At 37.5% G+C, this 25065-nt stretch overlaps 1 protein-coding gene across 2 annotated transcripts in view; it reads left to right on the forward strand.

Moving 5' to 3' along the window:
- LOC121322850 (neuropilin-2-like) overlaps positions 1-25065 on the forward strand; it is a 141929-nt gene that overhangs the window by 17751 nt on the left and 99113 nt on the right. For both annotated transcript variants that reach the window (XM_041263273.1, XM_041263271.1), the window contains exon 2: positions 24443-24522. In XM_041263273.1, the coding sequence (XP_041119207.1) occupies positions 24507-24522 (16 nt within the window). In that variant the 5' untranslated portion in view covers positions 24443-24506. The remainder of the gene's footprint in view (positions 1-24442; positions 24523-25065) is intronic.

The raw sequence follows: 25065 nt of genomic DNA on the forward strand, positions 1-25065 counted from the left end.
AAAAATTACTTTTCGCGGTTGTGCTAATTCCAAAAACAGTGTACACAGCAGGGCAAACCAATTGAGATACATGTGTGTATAAATAGATGGATCGATAAATAGATAGATAGACAGACAGATATTTAGAAAAATATTTGTGCAGACTGTTGAACATTTATTTTCTTAACACTAGTTTAGACGAGAAGCTTGAAACGCTTTATAAAATAATTTTAATACAGTTCTGAGCTTAATGTATTGAAGTAATTTTAGAATTTAAAGATCTGACCAGTTGCAGTACACTACATTAAAAAATGTATTGCATATTTACGAATATCAGAGTGGCATACTTGCCTAGCTAGCTTTTCTGAGCTGCCAGTCCAAAATACAGTTGTTTCTGACAGCTGTGATGTGGTGCTTTGGTAGGTTGATGCTAATTTCATAAAACTGTAATTCATGCTACTGTTGTAAGATTATTAATATGGGTTACAGTGAAAAAATGCAGTTGCTAACACATTGAAGAAACTAGTCAGAAAGGGCTCCTATGGCACAATCAGAGTAGTTCTGTTTCTGTAACTTTTTGGCATAATTTAGAATTTTCTCCTGGGCATTCTTGCAAAAATGTGTTTATTTCACAACTTTTACTGTGATTTCTGGCCAGGTGTTGGCAGGAATGTTTTTTTTTTTTTTTGGGGGGGGGGGGGGGGGGGGGGGGGGGTTCCTTAAGGGGGGGGGGGGTCAACCACAAAGGAAAATGTTGTTATTTCTAGCTTGATGAATCATTGTGGCCTTTTTTTAATGCCAGTTAAAACAAATGTCTCCCATCATTCTGTTTTTCAGTGTTAACATAAAAAATGCAAAACACATGTATTCCCTTTATGCTATACACAATGTTTGTGTATGTAGATATAACTAGATGTACAGTGATATAGATACACTGGGGTGGCCATAGTTGATAGTCACTGTAGATTCATTTTATTTTGGTAATGTGCTAATTTATATGAAATGCTTCAATAAAGCTGTTGCACTTTTTTCTCAGATTCCAATCAAAAGCAGGTATTTAATTACTTAGTAGTTTGCTATGTATTAAATAGGAAGGTATTTTAGTTTCTTTCTGTGCATTTTCCCTTAAGAGCCATCTCAGTGAGGAGCAGCAGTAACAACATATGTCATTTTAACAGCGTTCTTGTGAATTAGCCCTGGTGTTTTACAGTGAGGTGTACTTGTACAGCAGATGGTCATTACGCTGTTTAAATTGGGAATCGATGTAGTCATGATAGTGGTAATGACAATACCTTCTAATGAGTGGCAGTGGAGCATTAACTTGTTTGTATGTTTTACAGGTATTTGTGTACAGGAATAATGGGGCTGTTTTGTCCAGATTTTTGTGTTCTAATAGATTACATTCCAGTAAAATCAGGAAGTACCATTCTATTCTAGTGTGTTGTGTTAATGAGAGTCACATCACTGTAGTGTGACAAGGTGTTGTCATAACTTACTCATTTAAACAGGCGGCAGTACTATGGGAACAACTACAGTATGTATTTATTTATTTATTTTAAGTGAGATGAAAGACAAAGTAACATTTAAGACATACTTGTCTTTTAAAATCTAACACACAGTCTTAGGAAAATATTTTTAGGAGACAAATTGCAGTAACCAGCCAGTTTCAGGCATGCTTCAGCGATGGAAATAAGACACCTATTACATAGCTGTTTTACCCATTCCAGGTTTTGATTTGAGCTTTGATATCAAACCCAGTGTATAGGTAACAAGCCCAGGTGTGTCTGATTTAAGCGCATAGTAAATCCAGGAATTGATCAAATTGCTGTGCAGCAGAAGTCTTATTTCCATCCCTGTGCTTTCTGTATGACAAATTGTAATGTCTGTTTGCAGTTGTAAAGTTAGATGCAGGCAATGTCTCAGTTTTAACATGCACTGTTTCTCAAATGTCTGGATGCTATATACCAGCATCATGCGAGGTGCACAGTATGTTGGGTTTATAGTATTCCAATGTATTCTAGGATATTTTTTCAAGAGTGTGCATGCTATAGAAGGGATGCAACCCAGTGCATATATATTCAGATTGTAATGAGCTACCCCTGCCTATTTCAGAATCACAAGGTAACATTAAATAGGATCCAAATCGTTTAAATTGTTGCTACAGTAGAAACAGTATCATTTACTTTTGCTTGCTTTAAGTTTCATGGAAGAGGTGTGTGTGCTTTGTTTTGGGTGTTTTTTTTTTGTTGTTTTTTGTTCTCTGTGGTTTTATTAAGCTTCATTTTACCTTCCATTTTCTTGGTAATAAATACTGTGTGAGATGTGTTTCCCCTTACAGTTCTGGTGAAGGTTATTTATTCTGTGTTAAATTGTTTTTGATATGCAAGTGCTTACTGGTACTTTCAACAGTGTTTTTAGAAACTTGCCTATTCATTGGTATGCAACTAAGTCTTTTTTTTGTCTGACAATTCAATTAGTAATCCTTTCAGTAGGCTGACAGACTCTAGCCAACATTTTAAAACATCCCAGCCGGTTTATGTTGGACAAAATCTAAATCAACCCAAAGTTCTATTTTTTTCCAAAAAAAACATTACTAACACAGTGTAGATAATCTTGTAATTCTTTAGCTATGCCATTAGATAAAAGTGAATAACAAAGTCTATTTTTTCCAGACGAAACAGTAAGAGTAATAGTAAGTTTAAGTCTTATTGTTTAGCGGGGCACATGGGTATTTTTTAAACTTTCCACATTTTGAGATAGAGAGAATGTTCTGAACCAAACTTTATTTTATCTTTTGTAAGGCATAATAAATCAACCAATCACTGTTAGGATTTGTCATAATTCCAGTACCATTATCTTGTATGGAAGTTGTGCCATGCTTCCTGTGAATGTATCACAGTTCTATATACTGTGTCATAGTTGCTCCTGAGTGTTCTTTTTTGTAATTTAATAGGAGACATCTTACACACCAATTAAGTGATTTAGTAGTTAAAGCAACTATTCAAAGGATGGCATTTTCATAAAATATATGATCGTGCAGAATTTCTGTTGTCAGAAAACAATACCGGTAGTTTATTTTCTACAGTTTTCTAAGCAATGTGCAGTAAAGAAGTGAATGCTCTATTTAAAAATATATATTTGTATGCCTGTGAATATTCAGTATATGGAATAATCATGTATACAGTATATTGTATGATAGTGCACTGGAGTCACTAATCCAGACTTCCCTGATGGAGTTGGAACTTGGAAGTCCTGACTTGATTCACTTTAAAGTCACCAACGTGGTTCAGGGCTTATTTAAATGTACATATCTGATGCTTTCCAATGACATATTCAGTGTTTGTAAGGCAGCGTAAAGGAATATCCACTAGAAAGTGTTGTGAGGGCATCAGATGATTCGTGGGCATTTGCCATTTACTCCCACCTTTCACTTCCAGAGCTAGGCAACTCTACGAAATCATGCCATCCTAACCCAACCCCAACCCTAATCTTAAGCAACCCCTGCACTAAAACCTAACTCAATACCTAACCCTAAACCTAACCGTTAAAAAATCATCTGATGCCGTCAGGACACTCTCTAGGGGATATTCCTGTGTGCTGTCTTTGTAAGTGGTACGCCTAGCCAAGATCTTCTATATAGACAAGGTTCTCAACTCTGCTGATTTCACATTGGAACTTCCGTTCGTGCCTAAGCGGTGCATTCAGGGGCTGTATCGTTGGAAAGCTTTCCAGCAATAACTGCATACATAGGTCAGACAGAGAGAGAGAGAGAGATAGAGAAGCTACAGACCAGAGAGAGAGACAGTGTGAGAGCGAGAGAGAGAAAGGAGGAAGAGAGTTTTATCCATTGTGTCTTATGTCAGTCAGGGACTGTTTTACAGAGTGGCATAGAAAGTAATGGGACATGGCCTTAGCATGTAAAATTGTAAATAGTTCTCTTCAGTGATCCATATTCTGTTTTGTTAAAAAAAAAAAAAAAAAAAAGTTGTGATTATGCTCAGTTTTTTTTCCACACAATTTGCCTCATTTTTTTTTCAAGTTCAATGGTGCAGTGTTTTTTTGAGCCATCTGTGATTACAAAATATATAGCAGTGACCAAATGTTTTTAGGAAAAACTTTATTTTTTTTTTTTTTAACATATATTCACATCTCTACCACATATAGTATGCCTGATCCTTTTGCAACTTGCATAATATGAAATAACATTTTGTGGCCTTTTATTTGATATAAGTTACATGCATGCAGCACTAACTATCCAGTAATTACACATACATACATGGAAACAGTGACAAACAGGTGCAAATAGGGCGAGTGTAAGAGAAGAAAATCTTAGACATCTTGGAAACACTTAGACAGACATTGTGAAATATAGGTATGGACTCAATCGAGTAATCATCGGGAGCAATGTTAGACTTATTTTTATTTTTGTTAAGAAATTCAGCTTCCTTAAGTGTGTATGTACTGGATTGTTACTATCAGTATTATTGTCATTTAGTTTTAATAGTAATCATTATAAAACTAATACTTTGGTTTTACCCATGCAATAACAAATGGTGACACATTCAGTAACAACACCTACATGGCAAGTATTTAAGATTAATTATGGATTTGAATGATAGACTTCACCAGTTAATCTGCTTTAGTCTGTAGACCGGTTTTAATTGAGGTCAGTTTGAAAGAGCTCAAAATAAGCCACACCATGCACATTAGTCCTTTGTTTGTGGTCAAACGTAATCAAGAATGTGGAGATAATCCAACTACACTGAATCTAGTCTTGTAGTTGGAAAAAGATATGTTTACATGTTTTATTGTTTTTGTTTTAGGGTAAATCTGCTCAGTGGTGCTGGATAAATTACTCCAATGGGTCAGCCCAAACCCCTGAATATTAGTGCTTTTGCTGACAAAACTCAAGTGAATGAATACCATTAAAACTTGGCCATTGCTTGTTCAGTTCACTATATAAGCTATATGCTACAGTATGTTTTTATTTGTATTTGAGTGTCTTTGACTTGACTGATACTGTTTTTGGACTGTAGCGTAAGACCAATGTTTGTCAAGTTTACTAGTATAAACAGTAACATATGTCTGCTTACATATTGCAGCTAACATGTCGCGAGGGAGTTGAAAAGATCAATTGGATACAGGGAGGATAAACATGAACAAGTATAGACCCCTCGGGCACAAATGCATTGATGAGAATGGCCTGGATAGTGGTTGGTTGACAGTGCCGTGGAATTCAGTCACTTTTTTGTCCTGGGAGCTGGTTACTCTGTTTGTTGTTCTATTTGCCATTTGTCCTGTTTGAAAATCACAGGGAAACAAATAGACCTACAGATTAACCCTAACTGGCTTAGCCAAAGTGATTAGGGTCACTGTGTGGAGTCAACCATGGTGTGATAGCCATCATTGCACAATATAGTTAAAAACCTGCACATCTCAGCTCCCAGATCCCCAAACGGTTATAGATATGGTCATTTATTTTATGTTTGGGCTGTTTTAGGTTTATTGACAGTCTTCAGTATTGAACAACTGAACTACAAAAAAAAAATTCCTCGGTGTGGAGCTCAGTCTTACATGAGTGTGTTAATGGGAGGCCCTTGAGCATGGGTCATCCAAATTCCAAGTAATTGGCTAAAACCCATTAGGATATTTTTTCCTATGACGTAATATATAGCCTTTGCTTTCCAGATGGCTCAACAGCTCTAAGTGGTTACGCAATTGACCAGTGAGATCAGATCACTTTGTGTCGGGCCCAGCACGATTTGTTTCTTTGATTTATTCAAGAAAATAGTTATATTTGTGTTTATATTAGTATCTCTGGATGATCGGGTGCTAGCAATTTTGAGTCCCTGTTTTTAAACTTTGAATCCTTCCTGTAGTAAGTGTCCTGGTTGTTGAGTCTGGTTGCACTCTTTCAGTATGAGAGGGATTCTGTTGAGTGTAACATGTGGGTATACTGTACAAGCACAGTTCAATATGTTGCTGTGTATCTAGCACTCTGTAAAATCACAAGTAAAGGTGCTTGGTTTAACCATTGGCTAAATGGTAAGGGACAAACAGAAGTTTTGAAAAGCAACATTGAAAGGCTATTTGAAAACACATTTAAAAGAATATAGAATAAGGTCTAATAATTAGTTAAAATTAAAAAAAAAAAAAAAAAAAAAAATGTGTAGCACAGATCTATGAAGAAAGCATAGTGATTGACCGAATCCCATAGTAGGATGTTTAAAAAGTGCCAGTAATAAGTACATGTATCTCACATCATCAAAAAAACCTACATAATGCAAGTGACAAGTTGTATTTAAGGAAGGAAGTGCAAAGTATGTAAAGCAAAGATTTTTCTGAACACAAAACATGATTGTTAAAATCTATTGTAGGCATTAGGAAACTGTCTGGAAATCAATCTGGATTTAGGTATGAATCCAGATGTGATTTAACCAGGGTATAGCCTACCTATACCCTATACATTTAATTGTGGGAAGCTGCATTCGCCAAGTAATGTGAGTTTACAGTGAATTTGTTTATGTTCACTGTTTGGTTTGGCTACAGAAGAATCGAAATAGGCACTTATTGATTTAGCCCTGACCCAGAGCATCTGTCACCCAGATAAAATGATGTTTACACATTTCAGGATCTGAGTTCTAGACGTGTTTATTTTACCTATCAAGTACTTTTATAGATGAGCCATTACATTATATCCCTTAAAACAAATAACAGCTTTTTCTTTTGCACACCAGTCAAACTAATTAAGTGTCTCTCCTTGGTCGGCTTTGCCTATTAATCAAAAAATGTGCTCTGTTTTGGTAGTCAAGCTTAAGACTGCCTGGGAGACTCAACCTTATGCACTGCTAAAAGCACCTGCTTGAGCCTTTTCAGAAATCCACAGGCTATTATTTCATGTTTTTTAGAGGAGTAGGTCAGCTAAAAGCTCTAGGAAAAATATGTACACAATGCCTATAGAAAGTCTACACCCCCTTTCAAAATGTTCACGTTTTGTTGCCTTATAGCCTGGAATTAAAATGTTTATTGTTTTTTTTTTCTTTTCATTTATCTACACATCCTACCCCACAACCTCTGAGTGAAAAAAATGTTCTAGAAATTTATAGAAAATTAATTAAAAATAAAAACTGAAATAGCTTGGTTGGATAAGTGTCCACCCCCCTTGTAATAGCAATCCTAAATTAACTTGCATGTAACCAATCGCCTTCAAAATCACACACCAAGTTAAGTCGCCTCCACCTGTGTTAAATTGTAGTGATTCACATGATTTCAGGATAAATTCAGCAGTTCCTGTAGGTTTCCTCTGCTGGGTAGTGCATTTCAAAGCAAAGACTCAACCATGAGCACCAAGGCGCTTTCAAAAGAACTCCGGGACAAAGTTGTTGAAAGGCATGGATCAAGGTATGGATATTAAAAAATATCAAAGGCCTTGAATATCCCTTGGATCACGGTCAAGACAGTTATTAAGAAGTGGAAGGTGTATGGCACCACCAAGACCCTGCCTAGATCAGACCGTCCCTCCAAACTGGATGACTAAGCAAGAAGGAGACTGATCAGAGAAGCTACCAAGAGACCAATGGCAACTTTGCAAGAGCTACAGGCTTTTATGGACAAGACTGGTCAAAGTGTGCATGTGACAACAATATCCCAAGCACTCCACAAATCTGGCCTGTATGGTAGGATGGCAAGAAGGAAGCCATTAACCAAGAAAGTCCACCTTGAATCCCATTTGAAGTTTGCATAAAAATACTCAGGAGATTCTGCAGCCATGTGGCAAAACTTTTTGTGGTCTGACAAAACTACGCTGAACAAAAATATAAACACTACATGTAAAGTGTTGGTCCCATGTTTCTTGAGCTGAAATGAAAGATCCCAAAAATTTTCCATACGCACAGAAAGTTTATTTCTCTCAAATTTTGTGCAGAAAGTTGTTTACATTCCTTTTAGTGATCATTTCTCCTTTGCCAAGATAATCCATCCACCTGACAGGTGTGGCATACCAAGAAGCTGATTGAACAGCATGATCATTACACAGGTGCACCTTGTGATGGGGACAATAAAAGGCTACTCTAAAATGTGCAGTTTTGTCACACAGCACAATGCCACAGATGTCTCAAGTTTTGAGGGAGCGTGCAATTGGCATGCTGATTGCAGGAATGTCCACCAGAGCTGTTGCCAGAGAATTGAACGTTCATTTCTCTAGCATAAGCTGACTCCAACGTCATTTTAGAGAATTTGGCCTTACGTCCAACCGGCCTCGCAACCGAAGACCAAGTGTAACCACGTCAGCCCAGGACCTCCACATCCGGCTTCTTCACCTGCGGGATCGTCTGAGACCAGCCACCCGGATAGATGATGAAACTGTGGGTTTGCACAACCGAAGAATTTCTACACAAACTGTCAGAAACCTTATTTAACTGTCTATGACCTTATTTAAATGCATGAAACTCTGAGGCACTGACACAACAAAATGTGAAAAAAGTTCTAGGTGGTATAGACTTTCTATAGGCACTGTGTATATATATACACACACACACACACACACACATACAAACAAACAGGTTTTTAATTGGATAGATTGTTAGTTAGAGATTTAGTTTGAAACCAAGCACAATAATGAGGTATTGCAAGCATGTAGCATAATTATCACCACATAACATTGTAAAACAAAAGCTAAAGCACTCCAAGGGGGGGTCCATCAAAAGTCGCGCCCTCTTGGCTGGAGGTACGCAGAGGTTAGAAGACAGGCGGGAGAGCCAAGTCTAGGAACTGGAAAATAACACATTTAAAGGAAATACTTCATGCTGTCGCTCCAGAGGAGGCAGTTCCTTCTTGTTATTAATGAGATTAAAGAGTAGTTTACAGCAAACATGTTTCTGCACCTGTAGCTGTTTAATTATTAAACCTGTGTCAGGATGGATGCTTTTACTTGAATATATTGCATATGCCGCTTGTCACAATTTATTTGATCAGCAAACACCCAAAGTGCTCATTTAACTGTGCACACACAGGTGAAGTAAATAGAAATAAAAAGTGTCTCTCATTTCAACAAACAATTCCTCTTCAACAAGAAACAATAAACGTAAAGTGCAAGTTTAAAACCTAGACATCAGGGAATGGTTAAGTAAACCGATTCTTTGGCAACAGTTTGTAGATAATGAATGAACGACTTTTAAGTGTATATTGACCGGAGTATACAGAATAGAATACTATGTTGTCGGGCAAGTTACCTTAATGCAATCATGACCAAGCACTGTAGTTGCTCACAATGCAAGGACAGAGATCTCTCTCAATTTGCTCTGCATCAAAATAAATACTTCTATTTTTAATGTATTATTTTATATTGTGTTCACATGATTCATATCTAGAAAGTTTGAAGAAAAAAGGTGCCTTTTTCAACTGATTCTGCCTCCTATATTATTTTGTGTCTGAATGAGCACTCCTGAACTGTAAAACAACTTCATTGTTAATATTTACATTACCTTTCAAATGGATCTGTTTATCTCCTTGTTGGGACATTAGCTACATTTTAAAATTGCTTATGGCACATTTCACAACATAGACCATTCGTTCTCCAGAATTCCCCTACTTTATTTTTTAAATTGAAGCAGAAGCGACTGAACCCTAGTACAGTGTTGATACTAGCAAAAACTTCAAAAACAAAATAACAGAAAAGAAAAATGAAACATATTGAGTGTGCACCCAATGCAATAATGTTTAAGATAACATTCCCAAAGTATTCCAGAAAAGTTGGTCAATAAATGGTGAATAAATCAAATCTACCCCCACCTAACAAGAACTAAGAACTACTACAGAGTCAGTGGACACTTGTATAATTATACCCAAGTGTATAGTTTTAGGTTATATATGGAGGTGGTTGGATCAGGTGGTTTTGAAAGAAAAACAGCAGTGGTTACTATTATAAAGAGCCGTGTCCAAGAATTTCACCCTAAAATTTAGTGATGACTTGGTTTTGACCTTCACCAGAATGCTCTCTGCATGTCTCTGATCTTCCTATAGTCTTACCCAGAGTCACTGACATGAGCTTTTTATATATCTGCTTCATACCACAGAATTCAGTGCATAAGTATGCACTGGCATGCCTCAAAAAGATCAAGCTCTCTATGTTGAAGGCTGCAAGGTTCATTAAAGTAAAGCACAAAAAAGTCAATTTCATGGTAAGAATGATTTATACTTTAAACAGGATACATCTTCTTTAAACGTTTTTGTACTGATAGGCTGGTTTATAAAATGTTCAACAAAAAATGTGCATCATCTAAAAAATGTCGGATCTTAATCTTTAAAGGAACGATAAACAAGGTTACATTTTGTTAGCACTGGCAATGTTACTACTGGTCCACTTTTTCTTGTTGCAGATCTTTCAGTTCCTTGTTTTTTTAATCATTTGATTTGGGATCATCAGATTGCAAATACAACACTAGAAGTAAAAGTTGATGCTGCTTCCTTACGCAATCTTTGGCATTAAAATATTTAAAACTATTTCCTGAATTTAAGGTTCAAGCAACATGTGTGTACTAGGAGCTAAAGGGTTAAAAAATGTTAGGTAGAAAAATAGTTATAGTATATTGGATTATTTTGTTAATACATACAATTACAAATTTGTACCCATTTTTCCAGATTAGTAATTTAAGGTTCAAATGCTTTTAATATACATTGTATACAATTGTTTGTTTTTTTCTGGTTGCTGGAGAAACCGAGTTAAGTCCTTCCATACAATGGCCTGCAGGTTTGATCTAGATAACGTTATAGATCTCAGTCAATGCATTTAGAGAATATAAGAAACCTCTTTGATAACTCTTAGGCCAGCCATATCTTTTCCGTCCTTGTTCCTCATCTCAGGATTTTAGGTTTCAGGGATAAAAAGTCTGATTCAAGAGCAATGACCCTTGGTTAATAAGAACGATGTAATCCTAATTAAAAAGCTATGGATCTTGTAACATTAAGTACACATTCAGATTTAGAGATTGATAATGATTGCTTTTTAATTGCAGCCAAGATTTTTGTTCTGTTTGTCTTTAAGATGATTGCCCCTAATCCAAGTACGTTTTTGTAAAGTATAGGGACAAGTTTGCTGAGTTGGTCCATAGCTCCGGCTGTGGAATAAATGGAAAATAGTAGCAGTTTTAAACCATACAAACTCATTATGTGACTGCTAAGCATGGGAGTAGGAAATAATAATAATAATAATAATAATAATAATAATAATAATAATAATAATAATAATAGATGGAGTAAAACAAGGCATAATCATCAGGAGCTGACCCAATTTGAGGAGCTGCTGTGGAGCCTGAATCATATAGTAACCTACTGAACAGCAGGAGCCAGCATGGCAAATAGGGGGTGCAGTTTCATAATAAACCTTGATCAACCCAGCCTACCTCTTCCTAATAAAATAGAGCTTGAGTGTCTTGTTCAGTATGAACCCATCCATAAACATTTTAATAACAAACCTGTGGATTGTGATTTCCTGTAAGTTTCCTGTAAACACAGTTTTAATTTCCTACGAACATGTGGTTTTCTATTTAAATATGTAGTAATTCTATCTGATTGTATACATAATTTTGATTCTCTATGTGCCTGTGTACAGCCTTACTGTAGTTAGCCACTCTATAAATAAACTATTTGTTTTTGAGGTTTTTTTTAGAAAGAAAGAGCTTTATTGAATTTTGTTTCAAGGATAAAGTCATGAGGCAATGTTAGGGCTATGAAAATGTGTCATAGTTAAAGGGAGGAATTTTATTTTATTGCATTAAATTCCATTATAGTAATGACTGGTGAAAGATGTTTTTAACTTTGCAGAAGTGTCCTGCTCTCTAAGACGGTATTTACATGGACAAGTCATGACAGTTTTCCTCGCAATGTTTTTGCCGTACTTTTCAGGAAATGTGTTGCTATGCTGTTCTAATTTAATTTGGCCGTACCAATGCAGTTTAATCAATTCATAGTAGTTTAGGGGAGGGAATGTTTAAATGTCTGTGTCTGCCTAGTAATTAGGAAAAGAATGACTCCGATTGTCGTGAGGAGAGCTTTAACAAGAGAAAATAATTAACTTGTCACACACATTCCAAATTGTCACACATTACTTGTTTGTGTCTCGTTACCTTTCCAACACACACGCACACACACAAGTATATAAAATAAAACTTCGACTAAATACAAGTTTTACTACTTAAAAAATAGATATGCGTAACATCTAAAAGTTTTATTTAATTAAGTAGTCTATAAATGTATGTGAAAAATGTGGGAAGCTGGGTGGTTACGCTACAGTACAATAAAAAACGGTGTGATCCTTAGGCCTATATGAATATAAGATTGAGAACAGGGGGATGTGTAAAAATACATACGAGGTTCCTGAGCAGCTTCATGCACTGGCAGTTCTATAGGCAGAGTACCAGGCTGAGTATCTTAGTGTTCCTGTACATATCTGCCGGCCGCTATACCCTGCCTCTGCTCTGAGAAGCCAGTGACTGCTGGTCTGTATCTGCTGATAGAAGTGCCAGCCACCGAATCTGCTTAACACACACACACACACACACACACTATAATGAAATGTGGATGTCTTGTAATATTAGAAACATTCAAACAAAATTCTTTGTTTAAAGCAATACAGTACATGTATGTTGTTTCACTATATCATTACTTATTGCACAATATGCCAATTGATGCTAACAATTCATTCCAGTTCTGTGCAGTGGAAGAAGACGTGAGGAGAAATAACGTGAGATTCCGACAGTTAAACAGGATCTTGACCGCTGAAATCTCGTGAGCCACAAGCATGATTCCTGCTCCAGTTTACATGGGTTTTTACAGCTATTTTTATCGTGAGAAAGCGATTGACCCTGCCCTTAAAGTCGCACTGACCAAAGGACGTTCTTTTGCTGTTTCACGATGTATTCGTGTGACAACGTCACAGTCATGACTGGAGAGTCGATTTTCATATGCATGTAAACCCAGCCTGAGTCACTGGGAATGGAAGTTTTTTTTGCGACTGACTAATAACACGAATGGTTCAGGATAGCACATGTGTTTTTTATGAGTTGTCTGTGTCCTGGCTTTAAATGTCAATTTACAAAACGCATAAGAAATCACTTAGTGGTAGCAATCAATCAATCAATCTTTATTTTATATAGCGCCTTTCATAGTGGACCATCATCACAAAGTGCTTTACAAGATGCATAACACATTAAATACAAGCAGTAAAAAACAATGCAATTACATCACATGCAGGCATAATACATTTAATGGAAGGCTAGGATGTGAATTCTAAACATTGTGGATGTGTGTGTCATACAGAATCATACGAATAAAATGGAGTGAAAAACCTGAAATAGCAATTTAGACAACAGCAAATAACATACACCAAGCTTAAAGAACATTGAAAGCAAGAGATAACAAGTGGGTCTTGAGAGTTGATTTGAAGCGAGCGACTGTGGGAGCTGCACGCTCTAAAGCTGGGAGAGAGTTGCAGAGAGTCAGGGCCATGAAGGTAAAAGGGCGCTCTCTGAGTATGGTGTGCTTTTTCTTAAGTATAACAAGCAAGCCTGAGTCAGAGGACCTCAGCTTGCATGCAGAGTCATAGCGGGTCAACAGGTTGGAGAGATACTCTGGACCTGTGTGATGAAGGGCATTATAGGCAGGCAGGAGAATTTTGAAAGTAACCCTGAACTTTACAGGTAGCCAGTGCAGCTGGGCAAGACAGGGGGTGATGTGATCATGTTTTTTACATCTGATAAGGATCCTAGCAGCAGCATTTTGAACCAGCTGCAATAAGTTTATGGCGCGTGGCGGAAGACTACCATAGAGAGTTGCAGTAATCGAGTCGAGAGGAGATGAATGCATGACAGTATCTCTTTCGAAGATGGTAGAAGGAGGATTTGACTACAGAGGAGATTTCAGCATCAACGGAGAGATTACTGTCTAGAATTACACCAAGACTTTGTACAGTGGGGGAAGGCAGCAGCAGACAGTTACTAAGGTTCAAGGCAGCAATATTGAGATTCTTGAGTTCAGTTTTTGATCCTACTAGAAGTTCAGATTTTTTTTAGTGTTGAACTGAAGAAAATTGGCAGACATCCAGGCCTCGATATCTTGGATGCAAGCTGAGAGCCGGACCATGGCAGACGGACATTCAGGGTCTAGACTTAGGTAGAGCTGGGAGTCATCTGCATAGGAATGAAACATTAGGCTATATTGGTGGATGAGGTGGCCCAAGGGGAAGCATGTAGATGTTGAAGAGAAGAGGCCCAAGAACAGACCCTTCAGTGACACTGCAAGTGATCGGGTTTGTGTCAGCACTGCTTCCATCATAGAAAACAGACTGCATGCATCCAGATAGGTAAGATACTATCTGAAGGCAGTCCAGAAGAGTGCTATGATCTGTCTTATCAAAAGCAGCAGTTAGGTCAAGGAGGACAAGGACAGAGGGAGCAGCAGCATCAGCATAAGCAGAAGATCATTTACAATTTGGAGCAGAGCAATTTCGGTACTGTGATGCGGCCAGAAGCCAGACTGTAGAGATTCAAGCAGATTATTATCTGTGAGATGTTTCGTCAGCTGGCTGGCTACAGCCCTTTCAAGAGTTTTGAAGAAGAAAGAAAAATTGGATATGGGATGGAAGCTAGATAAGACAGCCGGGTCAAGGGAGGGTTTTTTTGAGCCCTGGTGTTACTCGGGCAGTCTTGAGGGCAGGGACAGGTTGAGAGTGTGCATAATGGAAGGAGCAGGATCAGAAGCACAGAGACAGATGAGATTTGTTGGCCAGGGGTCCAATGGGGCATGTGGCAGTAGTTGAATTCAGCAATAGGCTGGAGACATCAGTAATGTAGGGAGAAGAGAAGGAAGAAGGAGCAAGATGGACAATCAAAGGGGAGTCAAAGTGGTTAAGTACTATACTGGGTTTGTGGCAGGAGAGCATTAAATAAATTAGGCCAATTTTGTTCCGGAAGAAGGGAGAAATCATGGCAGGTAAAAAAGAAGAGTGAAGAATGGGAGGTGGATTTATCGATGGCTGGATGCAGGATTTGATCAGTGGTTTTGAAGAGAATATTTGGTTTACTGTGTACCATAGATATCATTTCTGAGAAGTACTTCACCTTGGCAGCAGCGAGCACACACTTGTAGCTAGTAGGTGATTGGTCCAAATCTCTCTGAACTTTTAGTCCAGACGACCTCCATTTGTGCTCAGACTTGCAGCAGGCAGACTTAAGCAGTCGAAGTTCGGGGGTATATCATGGACAGTTGCAAAGTTTCTTCACTGTTCTCATTGTAAGCGGGGCAACTGTGTCAATGATCTGAGTAAGAGTGGCATTGTAGAGGGACACTGCATCATCGACCGAAGACAGGAAAGTACCGGTCAGTGGGGAAGAGGAGACACATTTCAAGGGTGTTACAGGATTTAGCAGATTTTTGGGACGGAAGGAAATAACAGTATCAGTAGTAGCTGAAGGTGCGGGAAGATTAATATTGGTAATAATTAATTAGAGCGGAAGAAGGCAAATCGACATGGATGTTGAAATCACCTAGGAGTAGGATTTTGTCAGTTGAAGTGTAGATTAGGGAGAGTAATTGCAAGAAATCAGCAATAAAAGCAGAGTTATTCTTTGGTGGATGATAGATAACAGCAAGGGTGAGGGAGGGGAGCTTGATAGTGAGATGCTGAAATGAAGAGAAGGCTGACATAGAGAGAGTGGGGCAGCAAGCACAGAGTTAGCAATAACAGCAGTGCCCCCACCTCTACCCGTGAGGCGTGGCTTGTGAAAGAGCGAGGACACATAGGGGACATTATTCAGTAAACACCATAGCTCTTGAACATGAGTCTGATAAGAAGCTTTAGAGTTGTTTGTAGAAAAACACAGTTTTTGTAGCTTTGTATCAGGTGATCCACTACCCCAAAAATGACTTAGTGAATGCTTTAATCAGGATTGAAAAAATATCCAATTACAAAAGGAGGTTCAGAAATCTTGTAACATAGCTCTAGGTGCTCCATGGGTGGTATAAAATAATATTGTTGATTGACGGTTGCTTTCTTTAGCAGATCAACATTTGCGTTCCCTGCTAATTGTTTCTGTTATCACCATTTTACACTGTTGTATGCTTAAATCTGATAGCTAAGGCATGTTTGGGAGTCATTTTCCAGAACCTGTATGGGTCACGTGACAGCTATTCATGAGACAGAGCCTACCTCTGTTCAGGGAATTAAGGATACATTTACTAGGACTCTGACTCTTTCTCTCTCTGATGTTTTCAATGGCCCATAACTAAGTACAGATCTGCAGCCACTTGTGAAGGCAGATTAGACCAGCGGGACCAGATCAGTGGGTTCCGATTCTATCTGCATGTACTGACTGCCCTCTCTGTGAGCTTTAATGTAAATGTATTGTGAGGTACCAGGAATACAAACTCTTTTTTTACCTTGGAGAGTGAGAATGAATTCACAAAATGAATGCAGCAGTGCTTCTTTTAAACAAAGGTTCACATTAACAGGTGGGGCAGCGAAGGATTCTGTATTGTAGCTGCCTATTCTTCAGTGCTGTCATTACAAGCATTAAATTAAACTTTAGAAAAATATAGAAAAGAACATAGAATTAAAAAAGGAGAGAACTGTTCAACAAAGAATAAAGCCATCCTTGTTTCTGGGGGCAGGCGTGAGTTTGATGCTTTAAACAAAAAGCTCTCTGTTTTGGGTGCCTTGAGCTCTGACCCAACGGATCTCCAGTAGGTTCAAAGCGCCTGGATGTTTGTTCCTCCACGCCTACCTGCCAGTCGGCCTGCAGTCATCCCAGGACTGGGAGCCCTTGTGCAAATCTGGTGCTCATTAGAGGAAATTAGGAGGCAAGGCTGATAGTGCTGCAGTATAGTATTAAAGGATAAATGCCACCCAGAGAGAAATGGTTAGGAAGTGTGCAGACGGTTCCGTAGACACAGAGGACTCTCAACCCCCTCACCAGGGGTGGAAGAAGACACTTAGGGGACTAACTATTAAAGTTGAGGGGTTCCCACAGGGAAGAGACTTGTATTGAATCTGATCACATTAACTGTCTGCAGACGTACCCCACACATAAAACAAGGACAGTAGTAGAGGAAGGGATAAGCAACCAGGCCTTCTAAAAAAAAAACATACATTAATATAGTAACCCAATGGCTAGGCAGAGCACAGCAGGTGCTAATTGACTGATAATCCTTCACATATACAGCTGGAACTTATCTTGCTGTCATACCTGACTTGTGCTCATCCCTGCCATAAATAATATGCTAAGACCATTTTTCTTTGCTTTTTGTGTTAATCATGTATACGTTTCTGCATATGTCAAGGTCTTTGGGTGGAGTAAGTACAAATGATTGGTTTGAAAAGTTCTATACAGCAAATTTCAATGTACAAGTCATTAAAATAATGTGTTTTGTGTATGTGTGTTTATATTTTACAGCATAAGTAACAGTCACCTTAGCCTATTTATTAAATATTTATTTTAAACCTTTGGGCATTTTTTATTGATATTTTAATAATCAAACTGTTGACAGATCTTAAAACTATTTTAGTTAACATTGTGTAGTAATGTGAGTTAAAGGTACAATCTGACACTATTCCAATCATTTAAATATAGACAGCGTTAAATAAAGCCTTCTGTCATGTTGAAAAATCCTGGTTAATCTTCCACAGCATGATATTGGCTCAAGCCAGGTTTCATATGAATGAAACACAATGCCTATTGATTAGCGTCATCAGTGTCCACTTTTACATTATGTAAACATTTATCTATAATAAAAAAAAGATAGAAATATAGGATGCATATAATTTACAGTGTGGTTTGTCTGATGGTTCTTTCTCAATCAGTGCAATAAGAAGCAGTGTCAACTTCACTTCCATTTGGTTTCATTAAATGTGTAATATTGCCTGGCAGGTTTGGGCTGAAATAGGATACTACCTTGCGACTTAAAACCAAACAGTGTGTGAAATACAAAAACAATCAAAGATGTTACATGCAGAAATAATACAAGTGTGTCAAGACTGGTGAATGCACTGAAGTAGAAAAGAAAAACAATCTGGACATAGAAACCTTGGAAACCACGCTCATGTTTTTCTTGTTAAATGCTAATTAACCATAAAACTCTTAAGTGGGTTTAATGATATAAAAACATGTCTGCTTATAAAAAAAAAACCTCCAGCATTAAAATCTGAGTTTGCATATTTATGTATAGACATCTTTGTATAAGCAATTAATTTAAAGGAATGATAACTAAGGCATGTTCTGTTATCATTGTTCTGAATATCTTTTTGTTCATTGATTGATTGATTTGATTTGTTCGTTTTTGTTTTGTGGTTTATTTTTTAAACTTTATATACAGGTAGTTTCAAATACAACTCTATAGGTTTAGAAGAATGGAATCTCGTCACGCCCTAGGCTGCATGTTGGCCTTGCTATCATGATTTATCAGAGTGAGGTCAGGACTGTGGGATTGAGGGAGTAAGACTCTGGGTGGAAGTGAAGCAGACCTGCAGCAGCACATGAAGTGCTAATGTACCAGGAAGCTCTTTATTTATTTGTTTATTGTTTTATTTAAATCTGCATATCCCAACTACAGTAAAACAAGCAAAGAACACAACCAATATTCAATAACTAAGATAATTAAAGGGTACCAGTGGTAATATGATAAGAGGTGAGGGGGTTGATATTTAAGCCTTGGTTATAATGCATTTAAAGAGGTATTAACCAAGGTTTTAACATACGTTGTCTTGCCTCCCTTAAGCAGATTTAATTTTACTTTGATGCAGATGAAGACCATTTCTATTCACCATAGTGCTGTAAGTTCACTTAAACTTCCTGTGGGGTCCTTGTACCCGTAACATGTGTGGCAGGATAAATGGGTATCACCCAACTGAGTCGCATTGAAAACAGACAGTAAAAGATCAACAACAAAACAACAAGGTACCAGTACTGAGAATGTTAGGCTAATGAGAAACCTTGGTTCAGGGCGCCCACCGTTTCATTTTATATACAGTCATGGCACTATGCTGTGATGATGATTCACTGTAGTTTTTAATCAGGCCTTCACTCACGGTATGTTTGTCGAAAAGTAAAGCAGCTTGCTTCTTTTTTATTTATTTATTTTTTATTAAACCTAAAGATTTCAGACTTGAAATAATTAAAGTAATTTCGGCCTACATATTTTCAAAAGCTTAAGATGAATTAGCTGTAGGCTTAAAGCGTTGCCTGGTTGACAGGCCTTGACAGGCCTTGACAGGCCTTGACAGTGGTAAAACTGCCTTTTTTGGGTCTGTAACAGTTATATATTTTTTTACCATCCTGTGACCTGCACCAAGGTTTAAGCACCACAGCTTCATACTGACAGTGCTGTGGATGTGGAGGAGAGATCATGCCGTTCGAATCAATGGAACGTAATTAAAGGAAATTATAAAAAATTTAAGCAATCTGACAGATCTTATAATTGCAGCCAGTTTGCCATTGGATGGTCCACTTGCCTGCAGGAGGTCTTTCATAGAAGTCAATAAAGCCTTATTATCCAGAAGAAAAAAAAAGCCAGGAAATTGATGGGTTTCAAATGGGACCAATTACTGTTTGAAAAGACTGCATGTCAACTGTAATCGCTTGCTTTATTTATTTATTTATTTATTTGACATAACTCGGTAGCTAATTGCTTAGTCTATAATTAGTATTTAATTTATCTGTTTATATAATTATAAAGCTGCAGAGTACATACAATACATACACATGCTATTATGTATTTAAAATCATTTTTCCAGGAACAGTTACATTAACATTGATCTTATCCTGTTGCAAAAACAAAATCTATGTAGAAAAGTAAATCGGCGATCAAGAAATTACAATGCGATTTAAAAAAAAAACAAAAAAAACAATAAAAATTCAATTATCATTACTGCTACTAAATGCATTTTAATAGGAATGCGGAATATAGTGAAAGATGAATGAGCTTACCCCATGCGAGTAGCCCTGTAAATAATGTTTGCTGAATTCTATAATATTTTTAAGGAGCATTTGATTGGAAGAAACTGCCAGAGAGTTTGTACATTGAGAAGTTGTATAATTTACCAATTTAGTATTGATCTTAAGTACAGTACATTCACAAAAAACCATGTATCTGATTGTCAGTAATTGTTTTTGTTCATTTGAAATGAAAGAAGCAACCGTCCAGCTACTCAAAACATGAAATGTCATGCCAGTTAGCAACTTAACCGCCATCTGCAATTTGCCTAATGCAATCCAAAAGTGTAATCCTGTTGTGTTTGTTAAAGCCAAATCCCTCAGAACATAACTCTCCAGGCCTGTGTAATGTATAAACCCCTGAAATTGGTGGAAGTGTGAGGGATTTGCAGGGAAGTCCTCTGCAGCTTTGAAAGCCCTAGCAAACATCGAACAATTCATTTTTTTACTTAACCATCATTCCAGGATAAACTTCCTTCATCTTTACATTAATGCCTCATTGTTTTCTGCCTTCCTCGTCTAATTAAATTGGAGAGCTCTTTTGAGTGTAGTTCAATTTTCACTTCTCCATTTAATTTCAGCCTGTGAAAATCGATGGGAGTGTGAAAGGTTTTTATAATCTATAACTCATATTATATCTTGCAATGCCAACAGTTTGGCTGAACTCAATCGGTGACAGAGAAGGCAGACCGTCCCTTTTTGTTTTTGTTTTTTCCTTTTTTTTCTTCTTTGCATGTCAGGCACAAACATTAACATTTTCATCATAAATGGGAAATGTTTTTCAAAAAACCTTGGCATTTAAAGGATAGAGACACAACCATTTCTCTGAAGATAAGACAGTTCTAAATGAAGTCACAACGATTAAAGTACACATTTTCATTAATTTGCCATGCGTAAAAACAAGATGCTTTGTAAAATGCTGGTTCGCTGTTCTAATGAAGGACAGGCAGTTTGAAATGTTGACAAGTAATTAAAACATCTCTGTACATATTGTGTTGCTTGTTTGTTATGTTTTCAGCAGGCTATATTTAGACAACCATCTACATTTGTATAGGAGGCTATCATGACTAAATCTGCCAGAAAGGGGAACACTCGTTGTACTGCTTGCTATGTTGGTTTTTGTTAGGTGGGAGGTATGGTATACCGAAATCCTTATTATACTCAATAGCTCCTAATATCAAAAAATATGAAGGTGATTTATTATGTTATTAATATCTTATACATTTTATCATTTCTTGTTTTCAGTACATCAGTAGCACATGTTGGTACATGTTGACCTTGTATTACCAATGTTTTAATGGTGTCATGGTTAACAAACACTAAATCCATTTATTTACCCATATGAGCATTTGAGTGAAAATCCACTTGAAATGAGGAAGGATGATTTTCGAGGTTAGATATCAGTTACTCTTAGCTGAATTAGTTTTACTCATGCCTCTTCATTGCTCAGTAGTGCGTGAAATGATTTTCTTTAGACCGTTGGCTCTTAGGATGTTCAGCTGAGAAATTAGACACTCAGCATTTTTTCAATCTGAAGTGGGGTCTCCCGGTTCAACTGTACAGTTATTAAATAAGTGGGTTCCATTTCCGAGCAGCAGAGGTTTTGAACTGAGCTTCCATGAAGCCTACACTGTGGGCAGGCCTTGTGCTAATGGTTTTCACTGGCCCCTCCCTGCACTCCAATGGAAATCTCCAGTGAGCAATGCTTACTATATGAAAGTTAAAAATCTCATTATTTTTTTTTATCTCAAATACATGCCGAGTCTGAGCGTTGTTCTGCTGCTGCTCACGAGATGAGCAGTAATAAGACAATAAGCTATGTGTCTCGACACAGGCAAATAGGAGAGAGCAAGCCTGGTCAAAGGTGTACAGGTCTGTAGCTGAGAATATACCCAGAGACTACAAAAATAAAAGTGAAGTCTCCAAAACTGGCATATCTTTCTTTATTGCTTTTTTTTTGTCCTGCAGTTTCTTTTAATTTATTTTTCTATGCATACTACTACTTTGTATATGATGCAGAATACATGATTGTAAACTTGAAAGTACTCTTTCAAATAAACTTGTTAGGATTTTGAGACCTACTCGATGGCTTATTTCCTGTTGTTTCTAATTTTGAATGTGTGGGTAGTCCTGTTTTCACTCCTTTCCCCATCATTAGTCTGTTTTCTTAGAATTGTAATGCACCATAACCACACTGGTGTTTAGCAAGTGTGCAGCTACAACATATCACTTCACAGCTTACTGGCCTCCCTCTGCTCTGAGCTAGTATACTTTTAGTCTCTTAATAGCCTCCCTCTGCTCTGAGCTGATACTCTCCCTTAATAGTTTCTCACTGATCTGTTGCCATAAGCCTGGTAAAGAAACTGATGGCATTGGGACAGCAGTGGGAATGGTCTTAGGAAAAATATAGGTTTAAATGTTTTTATAAGGTTAGAAATAAGACATTTCCAGAAAGCTGGCTATATTTGTTTATAAGTAGAAAGAGGTGGTTCTTCCAGGAATAGGATTTGGAAGGGTGATTTACAACAGCTTGATGGTTTTTCATTCTTCCACAGCATAAGAGCTCAGACCCCCGTTATCGCTACCTTCATTTGGAATGTACCGTCTGCACCTTTTCATGCATTGCAATTGCACATGTATTCCTCCGTCTGATCTCTGGTGACAGACACTTTTGGCAGCTGAACAGTGCAATTGCATTCCGATCAGATGTCTTTAGTCTACCAAGATTTCAAATACCTTCCATTTAAATGCGGCCATGAAAAAGTTCAAAACGATCATAATGTTTCAAACACTTTGGAAGTTAACTGTGAAATAATTCCTTGGCCTTTCAGTTACCGTTAACCTTCTTTCACATTTCTGGTAATGTCTGTGCTCAAAGCAAAACCTATTCCTTAAAAAAAAAAAAAAAAAAAAAAAGAAAAAGGCTTTATATTTTCAACTGTATGTGGTCAGGGCACGTCGTTCATATTAAAAACACAGTTCTCGAGGTGGATTATATGATTTGGCCCATATTGCTAACACAAAATAAGTCAATTTCTTTTTAATAGTTCAACACTTCAGCTGGCAAGACACTGAAGTAGTAAGTCCACTCATAGGCAAAATGTTTCTCGGTTTATTGGTTTTCAATATTATTGTGGATCATGCTTCCAGTATTTCATACTGCTGTCCAAAAAAAAGCTGCCATCTCTGATGATTCAAACGTGTTAGTAACGAATACATTCTGTGGTTTTATGTGTTGGATTGCAGTGATATGGGATTTGTTTTGTCCTTTAGGGTCTGTGAAGTAGAAAAGACTAGTAATTCTACACAGAGTTGGGGCATAAACTATTTATACTGGAACAGATTAAATGATGTTATGATGTTTAAAAATCCTCCACTGGTATAACAATAAAATCCACGAAGGGTATTTAATATCGCTTCAAATACCTTTTTATTGGGTTTGGTAAGTTGAGTAGAGAGTACAATGGAGGGGGGAATCAGAATTGAAAATGTCACAGTCTCACATGATTACTGCATGCATGTTTTAGTTATCTGTTTGAATGGTGATTTCAAGAAGGGAATCCTTTTATACCAGTAACTGTTAAATTACTTGCGTGTCTATGGCAAGTAATATGCTACACACACACACACACACTTCTGAGACGTCTTGCATCTCATATGGTTCTCATTACAATGGGCCACATTTGGGATTTTAGATCCTAGGAAGGTTAATATTAATGAAGTCAGATCATTTGAAGGTAAAATTGAGAGGTATAATCTCAAAACGTGTGTAGAGTATCGTTCTTTCAAGGGAAGTATTTAAACCTGGTTCTAAAGAAAAAAGTGCATTTTACTCACTCATAAGCTGCTTAGAATGCAGCGTGCCATTTCATTAACATTTTTTAAATAACCACTTTGAAACACTGACATGACCTTCACACATAACTGCATCAATATATATTTTTTGTTAACCTAAAGTGAGAGCTTACACGAGGCCAGGCCAGTGAAAGGAAGGTTTTTAATAAAACCTGAACTAACCCACAAGATTCTGTGTCCATTTTGTTTGAAGTGTGATGGATAAGGCCTTTGGGAAACAGAAGTGCTTCTTTAAGCTGTTCCGTGCAGCTCACCAAATGATTAAGTGAAACTTATCTGGTGGTTAAAAAGAAAAAAGGTTATCTCGTTTTGCATTGACAAAGGTTAATGATAGCTAATTAGAGAAATGCCTAAAGGGCATGCAAGTCAGTGCACTACCTCCAAGCTGTCCAGCCCAAGTACTGCCCATGGGTTGCATTCCAGTTTATTTCAATTAATTGTAGGTCATTCTTCGTGACTCTCTCCACCTTTATCAATGACTTGTACTAAAAGAGAGCTCAAATCTGCAGCTACCCTGGAGGTTAGAATGTCCAGCGCTTCCATAACCTGCCCCAGCAGATAGCCTGTTGTTATTATTGCAAGTCATATCTTGGTGCTGACTGAGGCTTGCTTTGTTGTTGTATTTTCAGTTACCTGGAAGAGGACATGACACACGACCAGCTGTGCCACGCTATGAAGACATAGACAGGCAGTATGCAGCTCTACCCAGGTGAGTCATTGCCTGGCTTCCCATTCAACATTTTCAGCGTGTAATGTCTTGGAACCAGCATTAGGAAAGGGCTTCTCCTTTGACTGTGAAAGAGCAAGGATATAGTAATGTACTTTAAAGCTCATAATTAAATCTGTTTACCTTCAGAGCTTATGCCAAGATTTCACTTTATCCTTCCGAGAATGAGGGAGAGGGCGACAGGCAATGGGTGTAAACTGATATCACAGCAGATAACACGTCTAGCGCCTGCTGTTCCATGGGAAAGCAATAGAAAGCATTGTACTGTACCAGCGAATCTATATCCCTTTACATGTAGCAGATTGTACTAGGTATTACTAGAGCAAATTGTGGACTCACTTTCAACATCGTTAGATTTTTAAATTAAAAAAAAAAAAAAAAAACTAATTGAGCATTACATTATTTTGCTTGTTAGTTTACAGTATTTGTTGTTTGCATTTATGTTTGACACTATGGCAACCTAATTAAATGAGATAGCAGGTATGACCTGCTAGCCCACCAGTAACGAGAAGTGATGATCTGCCC

This window comes from Polyodon spathula, chromosome 11 (assembly GCF_017654505.1).
Source record: "Polyodon spathula isolate WHYD16114869_AA chromosome 11, ASM1765450v1, whole genome shotgun sequence".
Classification (NCBI taxonomy): Eukaryota; Metazoa; Chordata; class Actinopteri; order Acipenseriformes; family Polyodontidae; genus Polyodon; species Polyodon spathula.